The 20,416-nt window shown below is 33.7% G+C and overlaps 3 protein-coding genes across 10 annotated transcripts; all 3 read left to right on the top strand.

The window, feature by feature from the left end:
- The first annotated feature begins 417 nt into the window (after window positions 1-417).
- LOC112697659 (beta-fructofuranosidase, insoluble isoenzyme CWINV3) lies at window positions 418-4,716 on the top strand. Of its 2 annotated transcripts, none has more exons than XM_072221490.1 (6): window positions 418-878; window positions 1,586-2,478; window positions 2,598-2,762; window positions 3,453-3,694; window positions 4,096-4,186; window positions 4,399-4,716. In XM_072221490.1, the coding sequence occupies exons 2-6, from the start codon at window positions 1,591-1,593 to the stop codon at window positions 4,582-4,584; spliced, it is 1,572 nt and encodes a 523-aa protein (XP_072077591.1). In that variant the 5' UTR covers window positions 418-878; window positions 1,586-1,590; the 3' UTR covers window positions 4,585-4,716. The 2 variants fall into 2 exon arrangements, with proteins under 2 accessions (XP_072077591.1, XP_072077590.1); XM_072221489.1 differs by having other exon boundaries at window positions 447-736.
- A 3,856-nt stretch (window positions 4,717-8,572) lies between these two features.
- Window positions 8,573-15,010, top strand: LOC112697658 (alanine--tRNA ligase, chloroplastic/mitochondrial). 6 transcript variants are annotated; one of them, XM_025750925.2, is made up of 13 exons: window positions 8,573-8,790; window positions 9,028-9,237; window positions 9,690-9,916; window positions 10,143-10,321; window positions 10,651-10,729; window positions 10,837-10,971; window positions 11,068-11,217; window positions 11,352-11,462; window positions 11,581-12,498; window positions 12,642-12,914; window positions 13,394-13,603; window positions 13,728-13,885; window positions 14,485-15,010. In XM_025750925.2, exons 2-13 carry the CDS (start codon window positions 9,063-9,065, stop codon window positions 14,819-14,821), a joined length of 2,952 nt encoding a protein of 983 aa, XP_025606710.1. In that variant the 5' UTR covers window positions 8,573-8,790; window positions 9,028-9,062; the 3' UTR covers window positions 14,822-15,010. The 6 variants fall into 6 exon arrangements, with proteins under 6 accessions (XP_025606710.1, XP_025606709.1, XP_025606708.1 ...); XM_025750924.2 differs by having other exon boundaries at window positions 9,006-9,237; XM_025750923.2 differs by having other exon boundaries at window positions 8,885-9,237.
- Window positions 15,011-15,712: 702 nt separating this feature from the next.
- LOC112697657 (beta-fructofuranosidase, insoluble isoenzyme CWINV3) lies at window positions 15,713-19,524 on the top strand. 2 transcript variants are annotated; one of them, XM_025750921.3, is made up of 7 exons: window positions 15,713-16,122; window positions 16,363-16,371; window positions 16,457-17,334; window positions 17,542-17,700; window positions 18,182-18,423; window positions 18,533-18,623; window positions 19,145-19,524. In XM_025750921.3, the coding sequence occupies exons 1-7, from the start codon at window positions 15,936-15,938 to the stop codon at window positions 19,346-19,348; spliced, it is 1,770 nt and encodes a 589-aa protein (XP_025606706.1). In that variant the 5' UTR covers window positions 15,713-15,935; the 3' UTR covers window positions 19,349-19,524. The 2 variants fall into 2 exon arrangements, with proteins under 2 accessions (XP_025606706.1, XP_072077588.1); XM_072221487.1 differs by having other exon boundaries at window positions 15,715-16,122; window positions 16,331-16,371.
- Window positions 19,525-20,416: the final 892 nt, after the last annotated feature.

Here is a 20,416-nt window from a genome sequence, read left to right as displayed (position 1 = left end):
CTGTGTCAATTTAAAAGGCTAAAAAATTGGTTAGTCCACATGACGATTGCATACGAAAATTATAGAAATTTGGGATTTGGAGTTTTTTAGAAGCAAAAAAAAAAAGATTTTCTTTTTCTTTTTATTTTTATTTTTTCTAGGTGCGAACAGTATTTTTTATTCTTTTTAACAAAAAAAAAAACTTTTGTAAGGAATGAAACATATGTATTATTGTTATTATTATTAATTTTTTTTCGTGACGAATGAAAACATTTTTCTCACAGAATAAAAAAAGAATTTCCAAATAACACCATTTGAATAGTGATAAAATACCATTTAATTAAAAAATTCCAACTTGCTGGCAATCAAGAAGTCAAGTCATTAATAAAAATAATTTCCAGTTGCATATATATAAAACTAGTGTATGTATGTATATATATAGTAAAATTCTCAATGGTTTTGCATTCCTCTTCACTTGCAAATTCATTATTTCATCATCACTGATTCTATCCTCACACAACAAAAAACAAGTGAAAGATACATATTATACTTTAATTTCTAACTATACAAAAGTTTTAATTTGTTGACCTTCCTTAGCTTTAACCTTTAAGGTGGGTAACAAACATGGAGCCCAATTCATCAGAGGATGCATCCTCAAATATCATCAGTAATGGCATCAAGAACAACAAAATGGTACATGAAACTGATCTATATAGAACTTCGTACCATTTTCAGCCCCAACAAAATTGGATGAACGGTAATTAATATATATATTCAAATATGTTACATGTATATGTTTTTCTTCTTTTTTTAATTCATTTTTTTTTTGTCTTGTGATGACATGTTTTGTTTCGTTGATGAGAATTAAAATTGGTTGCTTCGTTATGCAGATCCAAATGGTAAGCACATGAACTTTCACTTTCAGTTATCTTTTTTAATTGTTCTAATCATAATTTTATAATCTCGAAGCCTAGTTAGTATTATTTAAGGTTAAGTATATGATTTTGATTCTTATGTGTGGTTGGAGGAATTATAAATAATTTCTAGAAATTTTAAGATGGAATATTATATTTCCATGTTTGGTTCAAAGTTTGAAAAACTATTCCTAAACAAGTTTGATTCTAGGAAATCAAAATACCATCATTTCAAATTATTTCTAAAAAATACTTATTAAATTAAAGAAAAAAAAAGAACAGAAAAAAAAAGAAAGAGTTGTCCATTGTCCAATTCTGCCTCCACTATGTTGGCTTCCTGAGGGATTGGCGGCAGGTTTCTTACTGCTGATCCCTCTCGATCGGAGCTCGTAGGGAGCGCGTGAGGAAGTAGGAGAAGCAGAGCGAGAGCAAGAGGGAGAGAGTGAAAGAGGGTAGGAGAAAGAGCGGGTGATAGGGTGAGGTGAGGGTATAATAGTTAGAAAGATGATTTTAAAATCAAATTAAATTTTAAGGACGAATTTGAATAATGTAAAAAAAAAAATTAGAAACAAATAAAATTTTCGGCCTAAATACTAAATCTTAAACACATATCCTAAAAAGTTGAAATATACATTATACAAATGCAGAAATTAAATGATGATTTAATGATTGTAAATTTGTAATAATTGCAGGACCAATGTACTACAAAGAAGTTTACCATTTGTTTTACCAATATAACCCTGATGGGGCAAGCTTTGGTAAGAAAATGGTATGGGGTCACTCAGTATCCTATGATCTAATGAATTGGATTCACCTCAATCATCATCCTCTTCAACCATCTCATCACTATGACATTCATGGCTGCTTCTCTGGCTCAACCACAATAATCCCCTCCAATAATCAACCCTTTATTTTGTACACAGGATTTGATGAAACAAAACACCAAGTTCAAAACTTAGCTATGCCAAAAAATCCACAAGACCCTTTTCTAAGGGAGTGGATCAAACACCCTCAAAACCCTATAATCACTGCCCCAATTGGATTAGTTGAACAAGAAAATTTTAGAGATCCAACAACAGCTTGGAAGGGTAGTGATGGAAAATGGAGGGTCATAATTGGTGCTAGAAATGGTGATTTAGGGAAGGCAATTTTATACCATAGTGATGATTTTGTTAATTGGAAATTAAGCCCTAATAATCATCAATTCTATGTAATTGATGGCATTGGAATGTGTGAGTGCCCTGATTTTTTTCCAGTTTTAATTGATGGTACAAAGCATGGGGTTGATTTAGATTATTCTTCAGTTCAAGATTCTAATGATGTTATTAGGCATGTATTGAAGATAAGTTACCAAAATAAACAGCAAGAACATTATTTGGTAGGTAAGTATGTTTGTGATGAGGACAAGTTTGTTGCTGAGAATAAAATTACAGGGACTAGTTTGGACTTGAAATTGGACCATGGTGAATTTTATGCTTCAAAGTCATTCTTTGACTATGCCAAGAAGAGAAGGGTATTATGGGGATGGGTTAAAGAGCTTGATACAGAACAAGATGATATTCTTAAAGGATGGGCTGGTCTACAGGTACTTTAAGTAACAAATTAATCTAAAAAAGTTAGATAATTTTGTCAATAATATGTATGATTTCATAGATAATTATAATTTTGCATCAATATTGAAATATTGAAATATATATATATAAGGGCATTCCAAGGCAAGTGTGGCTTCATGAAAATGGGAAGTGGCTGATGCAGTGGCCAATAGAAGAGTTAGAGACACTTAGAGACTCCGACAATCAAGTTAGTATTTTGGGACACAAACTTGTTGCTGGATCAACTCTTCAAGTCTCAGGTATCACTGCATCACAGGTAAGCCACTTTATTGTTAATTTTCTCTTGTGAAATTGATGAATTTTTAGACTATATAAAATATCAAAGGCCTTTTTTTTTTCAATTTTTTCATGTCAAAATTATATATATATATATATATATATATATATATATAATAAGAAAATGGATATTGTTACTTCTATTTTAATAATGCTATTTTCTTTTTCTACTTAAAGAAATGAGAGTATAACGTTATCATTTTTCATAAAATAAACTCTTATTTTTGTTTCGGGAAAAAAATATAAAAATAAAATAGTCTCAAAATTAAAAAAATTGACAAATTTGTACTTATATATATTTCTTTAGCATTTTCTTATTAAACTAGTCTCTCACTGTTTACAAAATTAGATATATTAAGTAGTCTACTCTAATACACATGGATTTTATAAGGAAAAAGAGAAAACTAATGAGTAATTTAAAGTCAAATTTTGTTTTCCAAAATTTAAAGGCGAAGTTTGTATTTTGTAGACTTTTTTTTTCTTTTTTCCAAAATTAAGATTATTTAACCATGTACAAATTTTCCATCCATCAATGCCCTCATCTTTCATATCTCATTAAGATTTACATATTAAAATATAATGAAACTTTCATATAAAACAATCATTTTCCATATTTAACAAAAAAGATTATTACTTATTTCATTTATTTTCTGTGTTTTGGTGTTTGAAGGCTGATGTAGAAGTAGTGTTTGAACTACCTGAACTGGAAAGTGCAGAGTGGTTAGATTCCAAAGAAGTTGATCCCCAAATAGTGTGTAGTGATAAAGAATATGCATCAAGAAGTGGCATAATAGGCCCATTTGGTTTGTTGGCTTTAGCTTCAAAGGATCTTACAGAGCAAACTGCAATTTTCTTCACAATCTTTAGAACTCCCAATGGATTTTCATGTCTCATGTGCACGGATCTTACCAGGTTAATTAATAATAATGATTTAGCTAACATGTGTTTTTAGAACATATGATAAACTTATTATTAATAAAAAATTTTAAATTTTTTTATTTAATGAATATAAAATAAATGCACTGATCTTACTGGGTTCATTAATAATAATTATTCTATTGTCCCAACTAAATTTTGGTACATATGTGTCAATTTTTTTAAAAGAATAAATGTATTATCAATTTTTGGATTGTGTTGGACGAAATTTATTTATTATTTTAAATATTTAGGGACAATTTTATTATCTTAATATTTTTTATTAGAGAGCAAATAGAAAATTTACAACTTTTTGTTTTCATATTTTTAAGATTGAATTTCAATTAACAATACTTTGTTGTTGACATATGAGAGAGTTTTCTGCAATTTATTTACAGGTCTTCATTGAGGCAAGACGTTCATAAAACTACATATGCAACTATCTTTGCCATAGATTCCAATCTCAAAGCAATTTCACTTAGAACCTTGGTACGTATGTTACTATGTTTTTTTTTAATATACTGATAGTAAAAAATATTTTACATAATTATCTAATTGTATTTATTTTTTTAGATAATTATTCGTACGATCAATGTAAAAAATAATTATTTTTATTAATGTAATATTACATAATTAAATGTACGTGTAAAACTATTATTTTTATTTGATATATAACTCCTCTTTGTGTTCTTGTTATGTAGATTGATCGGTCAATTATAGAGAGTTTTGGAGAGAAAGGAAGAGTTTGTATCACAAACAGAGTTTATCCCTTGTTGGCTACTGAAAAGGATGCTCATCTTTATGTCTTTAACAGTGGAAAACAGAATGTTTGCATCTCAAAACTAAATGCTTGGAGCATGAAGCGAGCAAAGTTTGTTCAACAGTGAAAGTGATTGTTTGAAATTGTTTGAAATTTGAAGCAATATTGCTACGAATAATTTGGAGAATCATACACCATTTTACATAGATATATTGTATACAGCTGTTTAATTTAATTTATAGTGTCCTGGTTAAAAGCATGTCAAATCTATTAAGAAAGGTCTTTGCTATGGCATCAATGAAAGGAATTGTACATAATAAAATAATGAAGGCAAGATAATTTACAATTATAAAGATAAGAAGATTTTAACTTAAAAACATTAATATAATGTGAGTGGCAAAATAACTCATTATCTATCAACTTGACCAATCTCAACACATTGGTTATTTATCCAAAGCTCTTAATGTCATCAAATGCCACTGGTTCCAACCTTAATATTCACCACTAACTTTTTTATTGGAAAGTAAACAACTTGAATTTTTCCAACACTTTTCGAGGTCTTTAGTTGTTAGGAATTTTTTGTCCATAACATCTTTTAAGATTTTTTTTATCAGTATTTGAATCTTTTAAATACTAAATTAATAGTTACCTCTATAGTTATCAAATCCAGTTCGACCTGCTCGATTTGACTGAAACCTGGTCACTTAGTCACTTTATTGGATTGAGCCACTCGTTAAACCCTCCCTGCATTAGACTAAAAAAAAGTCGAATTGACCCGTCCGGTTTTGTTGAAAACTGGTGACCCGACTTATTTAAAAAAACCCGGACCGAGTCATGTGTTTTATTTAAAAAAAAAAAACCCTAGCAAACGATGTCATGAAAACCTAATATGTAATCACCATGAGTCTAAAAACCGGACCAGACTGGTTAGTTGAACCGATCTAGCTGTGAATCGAATATCTATGGGTTCAGTCTTAAGGAAAAACCCACTATTTTAAAAATCGTTCATGAACCACTGAACTGGCCGAAAACCAATCAGTTGGACCGAATCGAAATCTGACTGGCTTACAAGAAATGCTAACGTTGAGAGAGAGAGAGAGAGAGCTTCCCCATAGCTTCCCCACCACCGGCGCAAGGACTGCCGCCATCCGTCGCGCTCCGGATAACGCAGTCGTCGTCTGGTTGTCTGCTCTTATTCCTCATTCGAGAATCGCACCTTCTTCCTCGAGCTCGGCGTCATTCCTTGGTCTTTGTAAGCTCTGTCGCGCTTCTGCTGTCGTCTGTCGCACTCAGGAACCACCGTCTTCGTCTGGTCGTGGTGCTCGAAGTTTTCAACCCACCAATCGCAGCTTCTTCCTCAAGCTGTCTTGGAGTCTACCCTTCGTTTGCTCAGCCGCAGCTCTTCCAACCCACCACTGTCTTCGAGTCGTGCTCGTTGCCTGGCCTTTGTCTCCGTCGCACTTTTGCCCCTCTGCTCAGAGTGCTCAGACATTAGAACGAAGGTTTACAATTCTGCTAGTGCTACTTAGATTTGTTTCTTCGATTTTTTTTATTCTTTTGTTCTTGATTCTTTGTTCTTCGATTTAGGATTCTGCTATTGCTAGTGTTACTCAGATTGAATTGTCGAATGATTAGTTCTGCTCACTGCTGCTGTGTTGTATTTTGTTTTGTTGTTTTTTTGTACTGTGCTGAAAGCCTGAAATCTTAATAATCCTTGTTAATCTTTGAAAAAGTTTGTTGCTAGTGTGTAACTTTTTATTATGTTATTGTGATATAATTATTGGTATTGTTGCGGTGTAACTTTTAGTTGTTTCTACTATCGTTGTTTTCTTTTAAATTTTAATTGGTGTTGTTATTGTTCTTATATTTTATTATAATTTGTTAATTTGGTGTAATTTTCCTATGGTGTTGATCTTTGTTTTAATTGTTCAGTTATTTTCTGTTGATTATTTTGACTATTATTGTGAACTTGTTAATTTGCTAATTGTTAACTCTATCTATGCTGCACCTGTGGTACATAACCGATTCTAAACCTGGATAAAGGAGGAGGGTTGTGTTAAGCTTTCGACAGCCAACATAAAAACTTAGTCGAATCTTCATGACATAGATCAAAGACGTTATTGCGCTAAAAGCTAGATCATTGTCCGAAAGCAACATGATGTATGGCTCGCGTACAGTGTCAAATGAGCAAGAGCTGTTGCATCGGTGCCCGGGTGTAGTGTTAAATGAGTAAGGGTTTCCGTGTTTTCGTGACGGATGAGGGTAAATAAGCTAGTTCACAAAGAAAAAAAGTAAAGTTAAAGGTTAGAGCGACAGAAGATTGAGATTTGGGATATAAAACATAGACACTCTAACAGAAAAATCCATGGAGGTCGTGGATACCATGACAAGGAAGAAGATTAACATCATGTACCTATAGGAAACAAAATGGGTCGGCGTGAAGGCTAGAGAGTTGGATACCTCCGGTTTCAAACTTTTGTATACAAGAAATGTGAAGAATATGAATGGGGTAGGTATTATCGTGGATAAGCAGTGGAAGAATGACGTAGTAGATGTCAAGAGGGTGGGTGATCGGATCATCTCTATCAAACTTGTGGTGGAAGAAGGTACTTTTCATATGATTAGTGCCTATGCACTGCAAGTGGGTTCGAACGAGCAATACAAGATAAGGTTTTGGGAGGATCTAGAGAGTTTGGTCCAAGACATAGCTTCAAGAGATAAGATTTTCTTAGGAGGTGATTTAAATGGTCATGTTGAAAGAGAAGTGACTGATATGGAAGTATTTACAAAAGTCATAGTTTCGGGGTGATCAATACCAAGAGTAAAATTACTTTGAACTTTTTCTCAATTTTTTATCTTCTCACCACAAATACATATTTTAAAAAGAGAGACAAACATCTTATAACCTATAGGAGTGGCATGACAAGCTCTCAAATCGACTTCTTCTTGTTGAGGAGAGTCCACCAAAATTTTTTGCATTAAATTGTAAAATTATTTTGAGAGAGAGTTTAACAACACAACATAGGATGCTTGTCATGCATTTTTGCGTTGAGTAAAAATTGAGAAAAAAATATCATACGAAAAACCTAAGGATAAGGTGGTGGTAAATGAAAGGTGAGGAACAAAGAAGCTTCCTAAGACAGGTAGGAGAAGAGGCAAAGTGGGAAAGAGATAGAAGCGCGAAGGAGATGTAGAGGGAGATGGCAGAAGTTATTAGAAGAACAACAAAACAAAATTTTGGTGAATTTAGAGGAATAAGACCAAAAGACAAGGAGTCCTACTGGTAAAATGCGAGTGTACAAGACAATATAAAGGTAAAATGGGAGTGCTTTAAAGAGTGATTTTTGTGTCGCAATGCAAATAATTGAGAAAAATATAAAGTGGTTAAGAAAGAGACAAAAGTGGTTGTAAGTGAAGCAAGAACAAGAGCATATGAGAGTCTCTACCAATCTTTAAGCACGAAAGAATGAGACAAAGGTATATATAGAATCGCAAAGAGCCGTGAAAGAAAAACGAGAGACTTGGGTCATTTTAAATCCATAAAGGATAAAGATGGAGAGGTTTTGTCTCAAGATGAGAAGATTAATAAAAGGTGAAAGAACTACTTCTACGAATTATTTAATGAAAGACAGAAGATTATTCCGAACCTTGGTGGGTTATGCACGAGGGAAGAAGATCAAAACTTCGACTATTATCAAATGATTCGAGACTTCGAGGTAAAAGAGACTCTAAAGTAGATGAAAACTGACAGTGCAGTAGGACCCGATAATATTCTTATTGAAGTGTGGAAGGGCCTTAGAGAGAAAGGCACCAATTGGTTAACTAAATTTTTTAATGATATTTTAAGGTAAAAGAAGATGTCACATGAATGGAGAAATAACACCTGACTACCTATCTACAAGAATAAGATAGATATACAGAGACAAAAAATCAATTTAATTTTATGCCAAAAGTAAAAAATATTTTTTATACTTAATTTTTTTTTTGTAAAAAGTCTATTCAAATTTTTGTCAGTTAAAAAAAATATTTTTTAAAAAGATGAAAAAATAATTAATTTATTCAAAAATCAATCCGTACTTATTTTAAATTAATAATAATAATAATAATAAATTCTTATCCACGTTAATTTTATCCCACCTTCCCAGTTCCCAGCACTGACGTCACTCTTATCTCCGATACCAATTCAGATTCTACTCCCTTCTCTGTTCGCGCTCGCCCCCTCCGCCACTTGAGCCTGTTCGGTTCCCCTCCGCCGCTGCATTCGTCAACCGGTTCTTCTTCCGTTCCGCCGTTCTGCTTCCCCAGCCGCACTCCTCTCATTCCGCCGCTTGAGGTTCTGTTCTGCTTCCGTAGTTGAATTTTTATATAAGCACGTTGTCTTTTTATGATTTCTGATTTGCGAAGTTATGTTGTGTTTGCTTTGGTAGGAGTTTTGAGTGTGCATGCTTGTTCAAAATTTTAGAATTCAGCTCCTCTCTATGTTGTTAGAGACTCTTGTATTGATGTGCTTAAACTGACGACTGAGGGTGAGCTTGGTTATGTTCTAAGATATTTACGTGCTGATTCAAAGGGAGAGAGGGAGCCAAAAAATTGAGTGGCAGTGGCATGGAAGGATTGGCGGTTCAGCTTCGGAATCCACTCTTCCTGCATCCAAAATGGAAACGCGCCATTCCCACTCGTGCAGGCTCTGGCGATTTTGGCATTGTAGCAGGAGCCATACCCTCTTTCTCTCACAGTCTCACACACTTTCGTGCATTCACAAGCACGAGGACTGGATCAGGTAAGATTTATTTAAAGCTTTTCATGGGTTCTTTAGGTTAGAATTTCTAATATGTTCTACAATTAATTGTTGACTTTGTTTTAATGAAAATTTGGTTGACTATATGATCTTGTTTGTAAACATAGGCATTAAGTATAGGGCCATTAACCTTTAGCCAGGTAGGATCTTCTTTAATGGTAACGGATAGGATTTCTTATAATTTCAAATTTCAAGAGATTTGATTTAGTTTTCATTTGTTTAGCAATAAATTAAAGCGCATCTTTAGTTTAATGTCGGATTATTAGTTGAGCCTAAATACATGCCTAGGTCCCCTCCCTTCGCAATTGACAATTCCTTATTTCCAATGGCACATTCAGGTAGGTCTTCTATTTGAAACTTTGTGCTGGTATCTTGAATTAATATGATTGTAGTAAGCATTCATTGAATTTCATGTGTTTTTATGTTTGAGTCAGCAATAGTAGCAGCAGCAGCATCACCATCACAGGCCCAACCGCTAGCAGAGAAGGAGAAGGAATTGGATAATTTAGCGAGCGGGGATTCTATACGGCAGAGATTCCTGAAGTTTTATGCTTCCCGCGGCCACAAGGTCCTTCCTAGTTCGTCTCTCATCCCGGATGACCCCACTGTTCTACTAACAATCGCAGGAATGCTACAATTCAAGCCTATATTCCTCGGGAAGGTCTGGCCCTCCCTCATGTATTTCCATCTCTCTTTACTGTTATTTGTTCGAGAAAATCTTGTATGCTCAGCAGCTTTCTTTAGAAACATTTATAGCTTATTAATGAACATACGTGGTATATATATAGATGTTTCTTTGCTCCAGGAGCACACAAGAATTTATCTTCATTGATTCGAAATCCATACGAATTCTCTTTCACACGCACCCCAATTTGCGGTATCCTTAGGTTCCAAGGCAAGTACCTTGTGCAACTACTGCACAAAGGTGCATACGTACTAATGATGTTGAGAATGTTGGCCACACTGCTCGACATCATACCTTTTTCGAGATGCTTGGAAACTTCAGCTTTGGTGATTACTTCAAAAAGGAAGCAATTGTATGGGCATGGGAGCTTTCAACCAAAGAGTAAGCATTAGTGCAACTTTTTCATAGTCTGACCTTGCCTGCTTGCATATCATACTTCTGTTTATGTTTATGTGAGAAGTTTTGCTTTGAAGCAAGGACTTGGTTTGTTATGCTTCCATAACATCTGAATATGTCATGCCTTTTTTTATTTAATAGTTGTTAATTATTCTTCTTTTCCCAGCCTTGTTTGTGCTTATAGTTAATTCCAAACTGAATGTAATGCACCTATATATTGTTCCTTTTGCAAAAAAATGAAAAGCTATTAGTATTACTATTTTAAATCTGCATTTGACAAAACCAGATTTATCATGTCTTTAAATTACTTTTAGGTTTGGTTTGCCAGCGGACAGATTGTGGGTTAGTGTTTACGAAGACGATGATGAGGCTTTTGAGCTATGGTCTAATGAGGTTAGCCAAGACACTGCTTTTTAAGTGTTAGCTAGATGTAAGTTTCCGATTGGCATTTTAATCAAGTGCATTGAGTCTATAGAAGATTAATCTTGATTTATTTGCAGGTGGGTGTCCCATTGGAGCGTATAAAGAGGTTGGGTAAAGAGGACAACTTCTGGACCAGTGGAGTGACAGGTCCCTGTGGTCCCTGCTCGGAACTTTATTATGATTTTCATCCTGAAAGGGGATACTTTGATGCTGTACGTATGTGGTGGTTTGAGATTGATTGACTGAAAATCACTTCAATGAAAATATTTAACTCTTATATTTGTGGGCTGGGTTGTGTGTTAAGGCAGGATCTTGGTGATGATTCGAGGTTTATAGAGTTCTACAATCTAGTATTCATGCAGTACAACAAAAAAGATGATGGTTCCCTTGAACCTCTAAAGCAGAAGAACATAGACACAGGGCTTGGACTAGAACGCATGGCTCGCATCCTTCAAAAGGTATATATCAATTTGCATTGTGTTAAAAAGGCCCATTCATATGTAGAAGCATTCTAAGGCCCGGCTAATGCTTATCAGTTATCACTGCAATGCTTCTAATATCTTTCAGCATATATATTCTGTGTTTTCTGCAGGTTCCAAATAACTATGAAACTGACTTAATATTCCCCATCATAGAGAAGGCCTCTAAATTGGCAAATGTTTCATATGGCACTGCTGACGATCAGACAAAAAGGAATCTGAAGGTAATGTGACTATCTTTCAATAGACTGTTGTACTGTCTTAAATATAGCTTATTTGAACTTACAGTTGTGTCTCTTAAAACTTTTAATCTAAGTCTTCCCTTTCTCCAATTTATCCTAGATTATAGGTGATCACATGCGTGCAATTGTATTTCTCATCTCTGATGGTGTTGCCCCATCAAATGTTGGGAGAGGTTATGTGGTTCGACGGCTTATTAGAAGGGTTGTTCGTACAGGCAGGTTGCTTGGTATAAAAGGTGATGGTATGGAAGACCTTGAAGGAGCATTTTTACCAATTATTGCTGAGAAAGTTGTGGAACTAAGCACCAACATTGATTCCGATGTTAGGAGTAGATCACACCATATCTTTGAGGAATTGAAGAGAGAAGAGCTTCGTTTTGTACAAACATTGGAGAGAGGAGAAAAGTTGCTTGAAGAGAAGCTTGCTAATGCTTTGTCAAATGCTGAGCAAAATGGAACTGCACCTTGCTTGACTGGCGAAGACGTATTTCTTTTGTATGATACTTATGGATACCCTGTTGAAATAACAAAAGAAGTGGCTGAAGAACGTGGTGTGAGTGTTGATATAAATAGTTTTGATATGGAGATGGAGAAGCAAAGGCGTCAATCTCAAGCTGCACACAATACTGTCAAACTTGCCATGGGAAATGGGGCAAATATTGCAGAAAATTTACCTGACACTGAATTTATAGGCTATGACAATCTTTATGCTAAAGCAATTGTACAAAGCCTAGTGATAGATGGTGATCCAGCTGCACAAGTTAGTGAAGGGAGTAACGTGGAAATTTTGCTGAACAAGACTCCATTTTATGCTGAATCAGGGGGACAAATTGGAGATCATGGTTTTATTTATGTTGTAGAGGGTGAAAATCAACCGAGAGCTGTTGTGGAGATAACAGATGTTCAGAAGTCTTTAGGTAACATATTTGTTCACAAGGGTACTGTTCGTAAGGGAGTTGTTGAGGTTGGCAAGGAAGTTGAAGCAGCAGTGGATGTAAAGCTGAGGCAGAGAGCTAAGGTATAACAACTGTTGACTTTCTCATTTCATTAACCAATTTGGTGTATCATAACTCACTACAATGTCACACGGACACATCCTTGTTAGTTTTCAAATTCCAAGTGTGGTTCATGTTGATAGCGAATATATTTGGTGCTTTGCAGGACCATCATACTGCTACTCATTTATTACAAGCAGCACTAAAGAAAGTGATTGGTCAAGAAACCTCACAAGCTGGTTCTTTGGTGGCATTTGAACGTTTGAGGTTTGATTTCAACTTCCACCGACCACTTCTTGACAGTGAGCTTGGAGAAATTGAAGGGCTAATCAATGAATGGATTGAAGCAGGAATACTTCTTCAGACCAAAGTGATGCCACTTGCTGATGCAAAGCGTGCTGGAGCTATTGCAATGTTTGGAGAAAAATATGGAGAAGAGGTTAGAATTACTCCATACACATATGACATAAAATTTTACTATATTCTTATGCTTTGTTTTTTCTGAGGAGATATGCATATCATGAAGTGTATATTTTCAGATGTTTAAACCTAGATTTTTAGGGATATGTTGCAATTATTTCTCAGGGATCTTAATTTATTCTGACTACAACTCCCCTGTCTATTGTCGATACATCAAGACTTAGTCCCCCTCTCTATGTCCTGTCCACTGGCACATGGACCTCGATAGTGAACAATGTAAAGCTGAGTGATATACTAGTATCTGAAGATCCACTGTGAGAGCATCTTGTTGCGTAAGAAATGAAACTATGAACAAAGTTTAAATCCTAATGACCAAACAGATTATCAATCTCTCCGTAAAAATTAAAAAGGGAAGTAGAAGATATTCATATATGTATTTATCCAGCTGATATGATGTTTATGCAGGCTCTTGTGGTTTTCTAATTGGTTGTATTGCAGGTTCGTGTTGTAGAGGTTCCTGGTGTATCAATGGAACTTTGTGGCGGAACTCATGTCAGTAATACTTCTGAAATTCGTGGTTTTAAGATAATATCAGAGCAGGGTATTGCTTCTGGAATCAGGCGTATAGAAGCTGTTGCTGGGGGAGCTTTTATTGAATATGTCAATGCTCGAGATATTTATCTGAAGCAGTTATGTTCCACTCTCAAAGTATGTTTCATGATCCCGAGTTCTCATAATAATATTGCCAATGTCTTGCAAAGTTAATATTTTATTTTGGCATTTTTTATCTCTACGAGTCTTGATGTTTTATGTTTAACCTTACGATATGAAGGTTAAACCCGAAGAAGTGGTGACGAGGATAGAAAACCTTCTAGAAGAGTTGCGAGCAGTCAGAAATGAAAATTCTGCCTTGCGTGCCAAAGCCGCAGTCTACAAGGCTTCGGTTATTGCCGGCAAAACTTTGTTGGTGGGAAAATCAGAACAGTACAGGTAATATTTCTTTCCTGTTCATTAGATTCTATAATATAATGCTAAGGTACTAACTAATGAATGTTACTCATGGAAAAAGAAAAAGATGTGTCTGATACAGAGTCGTCTTCCACTTGAAAAATTTTCATGTCATAGCCAAAAAATTATAATCAATTAAGCAGAAGTAATTAATTGCATCACCTTATTTTATTTCACTTTGTGTATTATTTTCTGTGGATGCTTAGATATGGTTAGAACTCAAGTCTTTAGAGAATTTCCTTGTGCATGTATACTTCCACATATGGTGATAATTTTGTAGTAGCATGTAGGCTGCTTTTTGTATTCTATCTCTTGAGACAGAAAGAGGACATGAATATTATTTATTCTTCACTTTCAACAAGTATTGATAATACATGTATCTTCTATCTATGAAACAGAAAGTTGTGTTTTTGCACAAATTTCTGTCTTAAGAGAGACAATTATCCATCAAAATGCAGCCTAGAAATAGAGAAATAGAGATGTTCTTTAATTATTGTGATGGTTGGGTAGACGCGAATGATCTTTTCCCCGCAATACTCGACGTGTATGATATCTATTTATAGCTTGTAAAAAATGTTTAGGGTGCTGGTTGAGTGCTTGGACGATACTGATCCTGAGTCACTTAAAAGTGCTGCGGAATATTTAATGGAAACATTACCAGATCCAACAGCCATTGTACTGGGCTCGTGCCCAGGTGAAGGGAAGGTTAGTCTGGTGGCTGCTTTTACTCCGGGGGTCGTCAATCTGGGGATTCAAGCTGGTAAATTTATTGGACAGATAGCAAAATTATGTGGCGGTGGCGGCGGAGGAAGGCCCAATTTTGCCCAGGCTGGTGGGAGGAAACCTGAAAACCTGGTGTCTGCCCTCGAGAAGGCTCAGGCTGACCTCATAGCCACTCTATCTGAAAAAGGAAACTGAATTCCAGAAGTTGATCTCACAATGCAACGTGAGAAGCTGTAAAAACTTAGTTACATGTTTACCAAGTGAAAAGATACATATGTAATACATACATACTCCTATTTCATGTAAGCCCATATATTTAAATCAATTAACTTACTGTAATGTATCTCTCTTAAATGTATATAAAAAATGAATTATTTGATCACATTTTTAATACTCGTTTTTACACAAATAATTTATATGATTCTATACAAAATTATTGATGATGCAAGTTTGTCAATTTTACATTGATGCAAGTGTATTTTGCTGTTTTCACTTTATCTCTACCTCTATCTATATGATATACTTTAAGATTGGTGAAGTATATAGTACTTACAATTATGGTAGCTATGCTAATTAAATAGTGTTAGCAATACTTTAAAAATGTTAAATTTAAAGTCATTTTTTATATTTTAGTAATATTTTTTATTTTATTTTTTAAATTAAAAAAGTATTGTTAAATAATAAATTATAAATTTTTAATTCTAAATTTTAAATTATTAAATTATCAATTTTAAACTCTGAATCTTCTAAAAGTTAAAAGTTTTAGAATTCAAATAAAAAATGACTAATATTAACTAACTATAAAATTAAATTATTGTATAAATAACTCTATTGTGTCAAAGCAGATTATGACCCTTGCTCACCAAAATTAATTCAAATTTCAAAGCATGCAATTATACAATTCTTTGCTTAAAAAAATAAATAATAAATAAAGGGAGCAATAATACATATAAAATAACTAAAGCAAAATAAATTAAAGAAATGACCAAGACCTTGATATTTCTTCTTATATTTTTAACCAAAAGACCTTAGACTTTTTTGAGTCTTTGTCATTATTCATTTAATATTGTCTTCAAGTGATCCTTCAGGAAAAGATTCGTTGGAAAAAAAAAACTTAGAACAGGGTCACGCATGTGGGTTTAGATTTAAGAAACTATATTTGGTTTTAGATTTGTCCCATGATCATTATGTCCATCATACATGTTCTTCCAAGTTTTGTGAATATATTAATTAGTCCATTATTAATAAGATGCACTCTGCATATATAATTATATATACAATACAAGTTCTTAATTAATCAAACCAATTCATGTTCTCCTTCACAATATTCATGATGAAGAACTTTGCAACACTAATATTACTTGCATTGTTTCTTTTTATCCTGCAAAATGGAAACAGAATTGAAGCATTCCCAGATAGGATTATTAGTTCTTCTTCTATTAATCAACCATATCGAACTTCTTATCACTTTCAGCCCCCAAAAAATTGGATGAACGGTATTATCCCCCAACCATGCTTTATGATTTATGAACTAATCTTTTTAAATTGAACATGCTTTAGTTTATTTATTTATTTATAGGTCTTACTTCACTGTTGTATTCTGTTCTGTTCTGTTCTGTTCTGTTCTGTTCCTCTCTTTGTTATAAATCATTGATCATCTAATTATATATTTTCTTTATTTCATTTGACATGTTTTTGTTGAAGAAAATTTGTAAATCAATGCCTTCATTCTGCAGATCCAAATGGTAAGCACACAATGAAACTTAGTTTGACTTTATAATACACCAAAATTTATGATCTAATAACTAAAGTTTGATGTACCTATGGCAGCACCAATGTACTATAAAGGTGTTTACCACCTTTTCTACCAGCATAATCCTTATGCAGCAACCTTTGGAGACAGAATTGTATGGGCTCATTCTGTGTCCTATGATCTCATCAATTGGATTCATCTAAACAATGCTATCGAACCGAGCGAGCCTTTCGACATCAATAGCTGCTGGTCAGGTTCAGCCACCATACTCGAAGGAGGCGAAAAGCCTTTTATTTTGTACACAGGTATTGATGAAAACAAACACCAAGTTCAAAACTTGGCTATTCCAAAGAATGCATCAGATCCTTTCCTAAGAGAATGGATCAAACTCCCTCAAAACCCTGTGATGAAACCACCAATTGGTGTTGAGTTGAACAATTTTAGAGACCCTTCAACTGCTTGGCTTGGAAATGATGGAAAATGGAGGGTAGTTGTTGGTGCTCAAAATGGTGATCAAGGGAAGGTTATTTTGTACCATAGTAAGGATTTTGTTGATTGGAAAGTGGATTCTAGGCCGTTTTTCGCGACGGATAACACCGGAGTTTGCGAGTGTCCGGACTTCTTTCCGGTGTTGATCAAAGGTGAAAATGGAGTAGATACATCTTTTGATCATCAAGATCCTAATTTTGTTAGGCATGTAATGAAGATAAGTTATCTTAGTAGGTTACATGACTATTATTTTCTTGGAAACTATAATGTCTTTGGTGACAATGAAAATTTTGTTCCTGATATTAAATTCACAGGAACTAGTTCAGATTTAAGGTATGATTATGGTAAATTTTATGCTTCCAAATCATTTTTTGATTATGCTAAGAACAGGAGAATATTGTGGGGATGGGTGAATGAATCTGATTCTACACAAGATGATATTCAAAAAGGATGGGCTGGTATACAGGTATTTAATATTTTTTATTTTTAGTTGACTTTTTTTTATTAGTCATTTTTACTTTTTTAGTCTAAGGAGTCAAAATTTTTATGAATATAGTACACTTATTTTAGGTCAAATGTATATGATGTAAAGTTTAAAAGTTGAAATGCAATTAATTAACAAGCCATTTAGGTAAATGATGGTTGTTGCTTAATTTGGCTATGTTTGTTGTAGTCAATTCCAAGGCAAATTTGGCTTGATAAAAGTGGGAAGAGATTGGTGCAATGGCCAATTGAAGAGATTGAAAAATTACATGACAAACAAGTTAGCATTAGTAAAGAAAACCTCCTTAGTGGATCAACTCTTCAAGTCTCCGGCATCATTGCATCACAGGTAAGTTATAACTAATTAATGGTCATACATTTTCCAAATCAATTATTTTAAGAAATTTTAGTTGAATATTTTAGAAAATTTTCAATTATCAAATTAGTTCTTAACCTTTTATTTTAATAGATAAATTAGTGTCGCATCGAATTCTGTTAAAAAGATTGACACATTAGTTTTATCATTATTTGATAAACTAAATCCCTAAGAATTCTTAAAATTTTAAGATTAATTCCTTCATATAGATAAATAAACTAAGGTGCAGCCAATTTCACGTGAAGTTTATAACTGAGAATCGTTAGATAAAAATTTAATCAAATCAGTCAAATTGTTTAACGGCTCTTAATTATCAACTTTGCATGAAATTGACTGTACCTGAGTTTTCACCGTAATCTAATCTTTCTTTAAAAGACAAATTTAGAATATTACTCTATAATAAATCATCATAACAAAATTATCTTTACTTTTGAAATTTCTCATCACTGTGAAGGTTGATGTAGAAGTGGTATTTGAAATATCCGAAGTAGAAAGTGCAGAATGGTTAGATCCAAAGGGTGTTGATCCACAAATACTATGTAGCAAAAAAGAAGATGGATCAAGAAGTGGCAAAATTGGACCATTTGGTTTGTTAGCTTTGGCATCAGAGGATCTCCGAGAGCAAACTTCAGTGTTCTTTCAAATCTATAAAGCTCCAAATAGATATGTAGGCCTAATGTGTAGTGATCAAAGCAGGTATTTTTTTGTTTATTATTGTATTATATATGTTTCTGAATTAAAATAACCCAGAACAATATGTATCCACACATGCTCTTAATTATATGTTTTTTCTCCTCTTATTCAGGTCTTCATTAAGAGATGACCTTGATAAAACTACATATGGAACTTTCTTTGACATAGATCCTACTCAAAAAACAATTTCTCTTAGAACATTGGTATGTCTATTTGTGTGTATCTCAATGCATGGTTCATAACATTCATGCTATTTTTTAAATGTCTAATCTGATCTATAGTCATCTTTCAAACAATCAGTGCAATCGACTTCACGTAAAGTTGATAGTTAAGAGCTGTTAAATAAAAATTTAGTCAAATTAGTCAAATCATCTAATAACTTTCAGTTATCAACTTTACGTGAAGTCGACTGCATTTGAGTTTTCACCTTCAAACAATCATACGGTTTTTTTTCCTAAAAAAAGATTGACAATGCAGTTATGTAAATAAAAATGGACAATTTGTATTGTCAATTTTTTTTATTTAAAAACTGCCTAGTCTTTTGAAAAAAACATAGCAATGTAGTTGAAAATTTGCTTTGGTTCTAATTAAAATACACTTTTTCTCAAATTTTTTTTATCATAGAGCAAGTTGACTTATTTATATAATTTTATCTACCATCATAAGTATAATACTTAATTGATTTGAGTGGAAAGGCTTATTCTTATAAATTCTTGGTATACAGATTGACCACTCTATTGTTGAAAGTTTTGGAGATGAAGGGAGGATTTGTATCACCAGTAGAGTTTATCCTTCTTTGGCTATAGACAAAAATGCTCATCTTTTTGTATTTAATAATGGGATTCAAACTATGCAAATTTCAAAATTAAATGCTTGGAGCATGAAGCAAGCACAAATTGGCTATGAGGGCAATATAAGTTGTGTTTGAAGAGAACCATAGAACTTTAATCCACAAATTATTGTTTTTTTTATCTGTTTTTCTTTTTTTTTTTATTGGTCTATCCACCATTATTGTAATAAGAAGATGAATCTGATGTAAGAATTAGTTGTTCTTATTAGAAATTCTGCATTTATTTTGCTTAAATAAGATTTATATTATCTTAATGAGTGATATACCAATGCAAGCACATCATATCGTAGTATTTTATTTAGTTTATTAAACAAATTCAAATAACCCAGACTCGTGCATATATGTAATCATAAGATCAATTTATTAAGTAATATATTTGTTCATACCCTGACTCAACACTAGGTTCAGGTCCAAATAATTTAAAAAGCCCAATTTTAAAATTGGCCTTCGTCACACACCGACCTTCACAGAAGAGGTCGGCTTTGACACAGGCCTCTTTTTAAAGAAGTCGGGTTCGAGGGATAATGGCAAATAACACTTATTCAAATAAGTAACTGTCCCTAAAATCTCTCAACCCACTTGTAGAGGTCATATCTCAACAACCTTAAAATAAAAGGACGGTTATCCACCCTCAGAAGTAGAATTACTCCAACGGTGGTTATTGGATCACCACTATAAATACACTGATATCCCTCGAGTATCACTAAATTCCAATACTTTCTAAACCTGCTTAACCCTTGTTGACTTAGGCATCGGAGTGTCTTTGCAGGTACCACCTCCCATTCTCTCACATACGTAACTCGGACAGAGGCTCTCAAGCGCACACAAAGTCAGAGACCTTCTTCTATTGACACTTGGGCCAATCCTTCGAGCGCAAACCATCAATTTCAGGTTACCCACGTAACAATATTAATTAATAAACTAGGTTAAAATAATTTTACTAGGTAACTTGACATATATGTTGGAATAATTTCATAAAGTTACATAAAATCAAATCATTATTCATTTTGATCACATAGTAATTAGATGTCCAAACCTAGTTTTTGTTATGCCCAAAACTAAATCATGGTAACTATTGTTTGCTATTAGGTTGATGTGGCCTATTGGGCCAGAACACGGGAAATTTTTTTATAGAATGGATAGGTT

The sequence above is a fragment of the Arachis hypogaea genome, chromosome 16, assembly GCF_003086295.3.
Source record: "Arachis hypogaea cultivar Tifrunner chromosome 16, arahy.Tifrunner.gnm2.J5K5, whole genome shotgun sequence".
Classification (NCBI taxonomy): Eukaryota; Viridiplantae; Streptophyta; class Magnoliopsida; order Fabales; family Fabaceae; genus Arachis; species Arachis hypogaea.
Note: the sequence above shows the minus strand (reverse complement) of the source record. Positions and strands in the feature narration are given on the sequence as shown.

Excerpts from the sequence above, each read along its gene's own strand:
- LOC112697659 (XM_072221489.1), top strand. The coding sequence starts at position 604 with ATGGAGCCCAATTCATCAGAGGATGCATCCTCAAATATCATCAGTAAT. Across the intron at positions 2,763-3,452 it reads CAGGTATCACTGCATCACAG|GCTGATGTAGAAGTAGTGTT; the intron begins GTAAGCCACTTT and ends TGGTGTTTGAAG. Across the intron at positions 4,187-4,398 it reads CAATTTCACTTAGAACCTTG|ATTGATCGGTCAATTATAGA; the intron begins GTACGTATGTTA and ends CTTGTTATGTAG.
- LOC112697658 (XM_025750925.2), top strand. The coding sequence starts at position 9,063 with ATGGAAGGATTGGCGGTTCAGCTTCGGAATCCACTCTTCCTGCATCCA. Across the intron at positions 9,238-9,689 it reads AAGCACGAGGACTGGATCAG|CAATAGTAGCAGCAGCAGCA; the intron begins GTAAGATTTATT and ends TGTTTGAGTCAG. Across the intron at positions 11,218-11,351 it reads TGGCTCGCATCCTTCAAAAG|GTTCCAAATAACTATGAAAC; the intron begins GTATATATCAAT and ends TGTTTTCTGCAG.
- LOC112697657 (XM_025750921.3), top strand. The coding sequence starts at position 15,936 with ATGTTCTCCTTCACAATATTCATGATGAAGAACTTTGCAACACTAATA. Across the intron at positions 17,335-17,541 it reads AAGGATGGGCTGGTATACAG|TCAATTCCAAGGCAAATTTG; the intron begins GTATTTAATATT and ends TGTTTGTTGTAG. Across the intron at positions 18,624-19,144 it reads CAATTTCTCTTAGAACATTG|ATTGACCACTCTATTGTTGA; the intron begins GTATGTCTATTT and ends CTTGGTATACAG.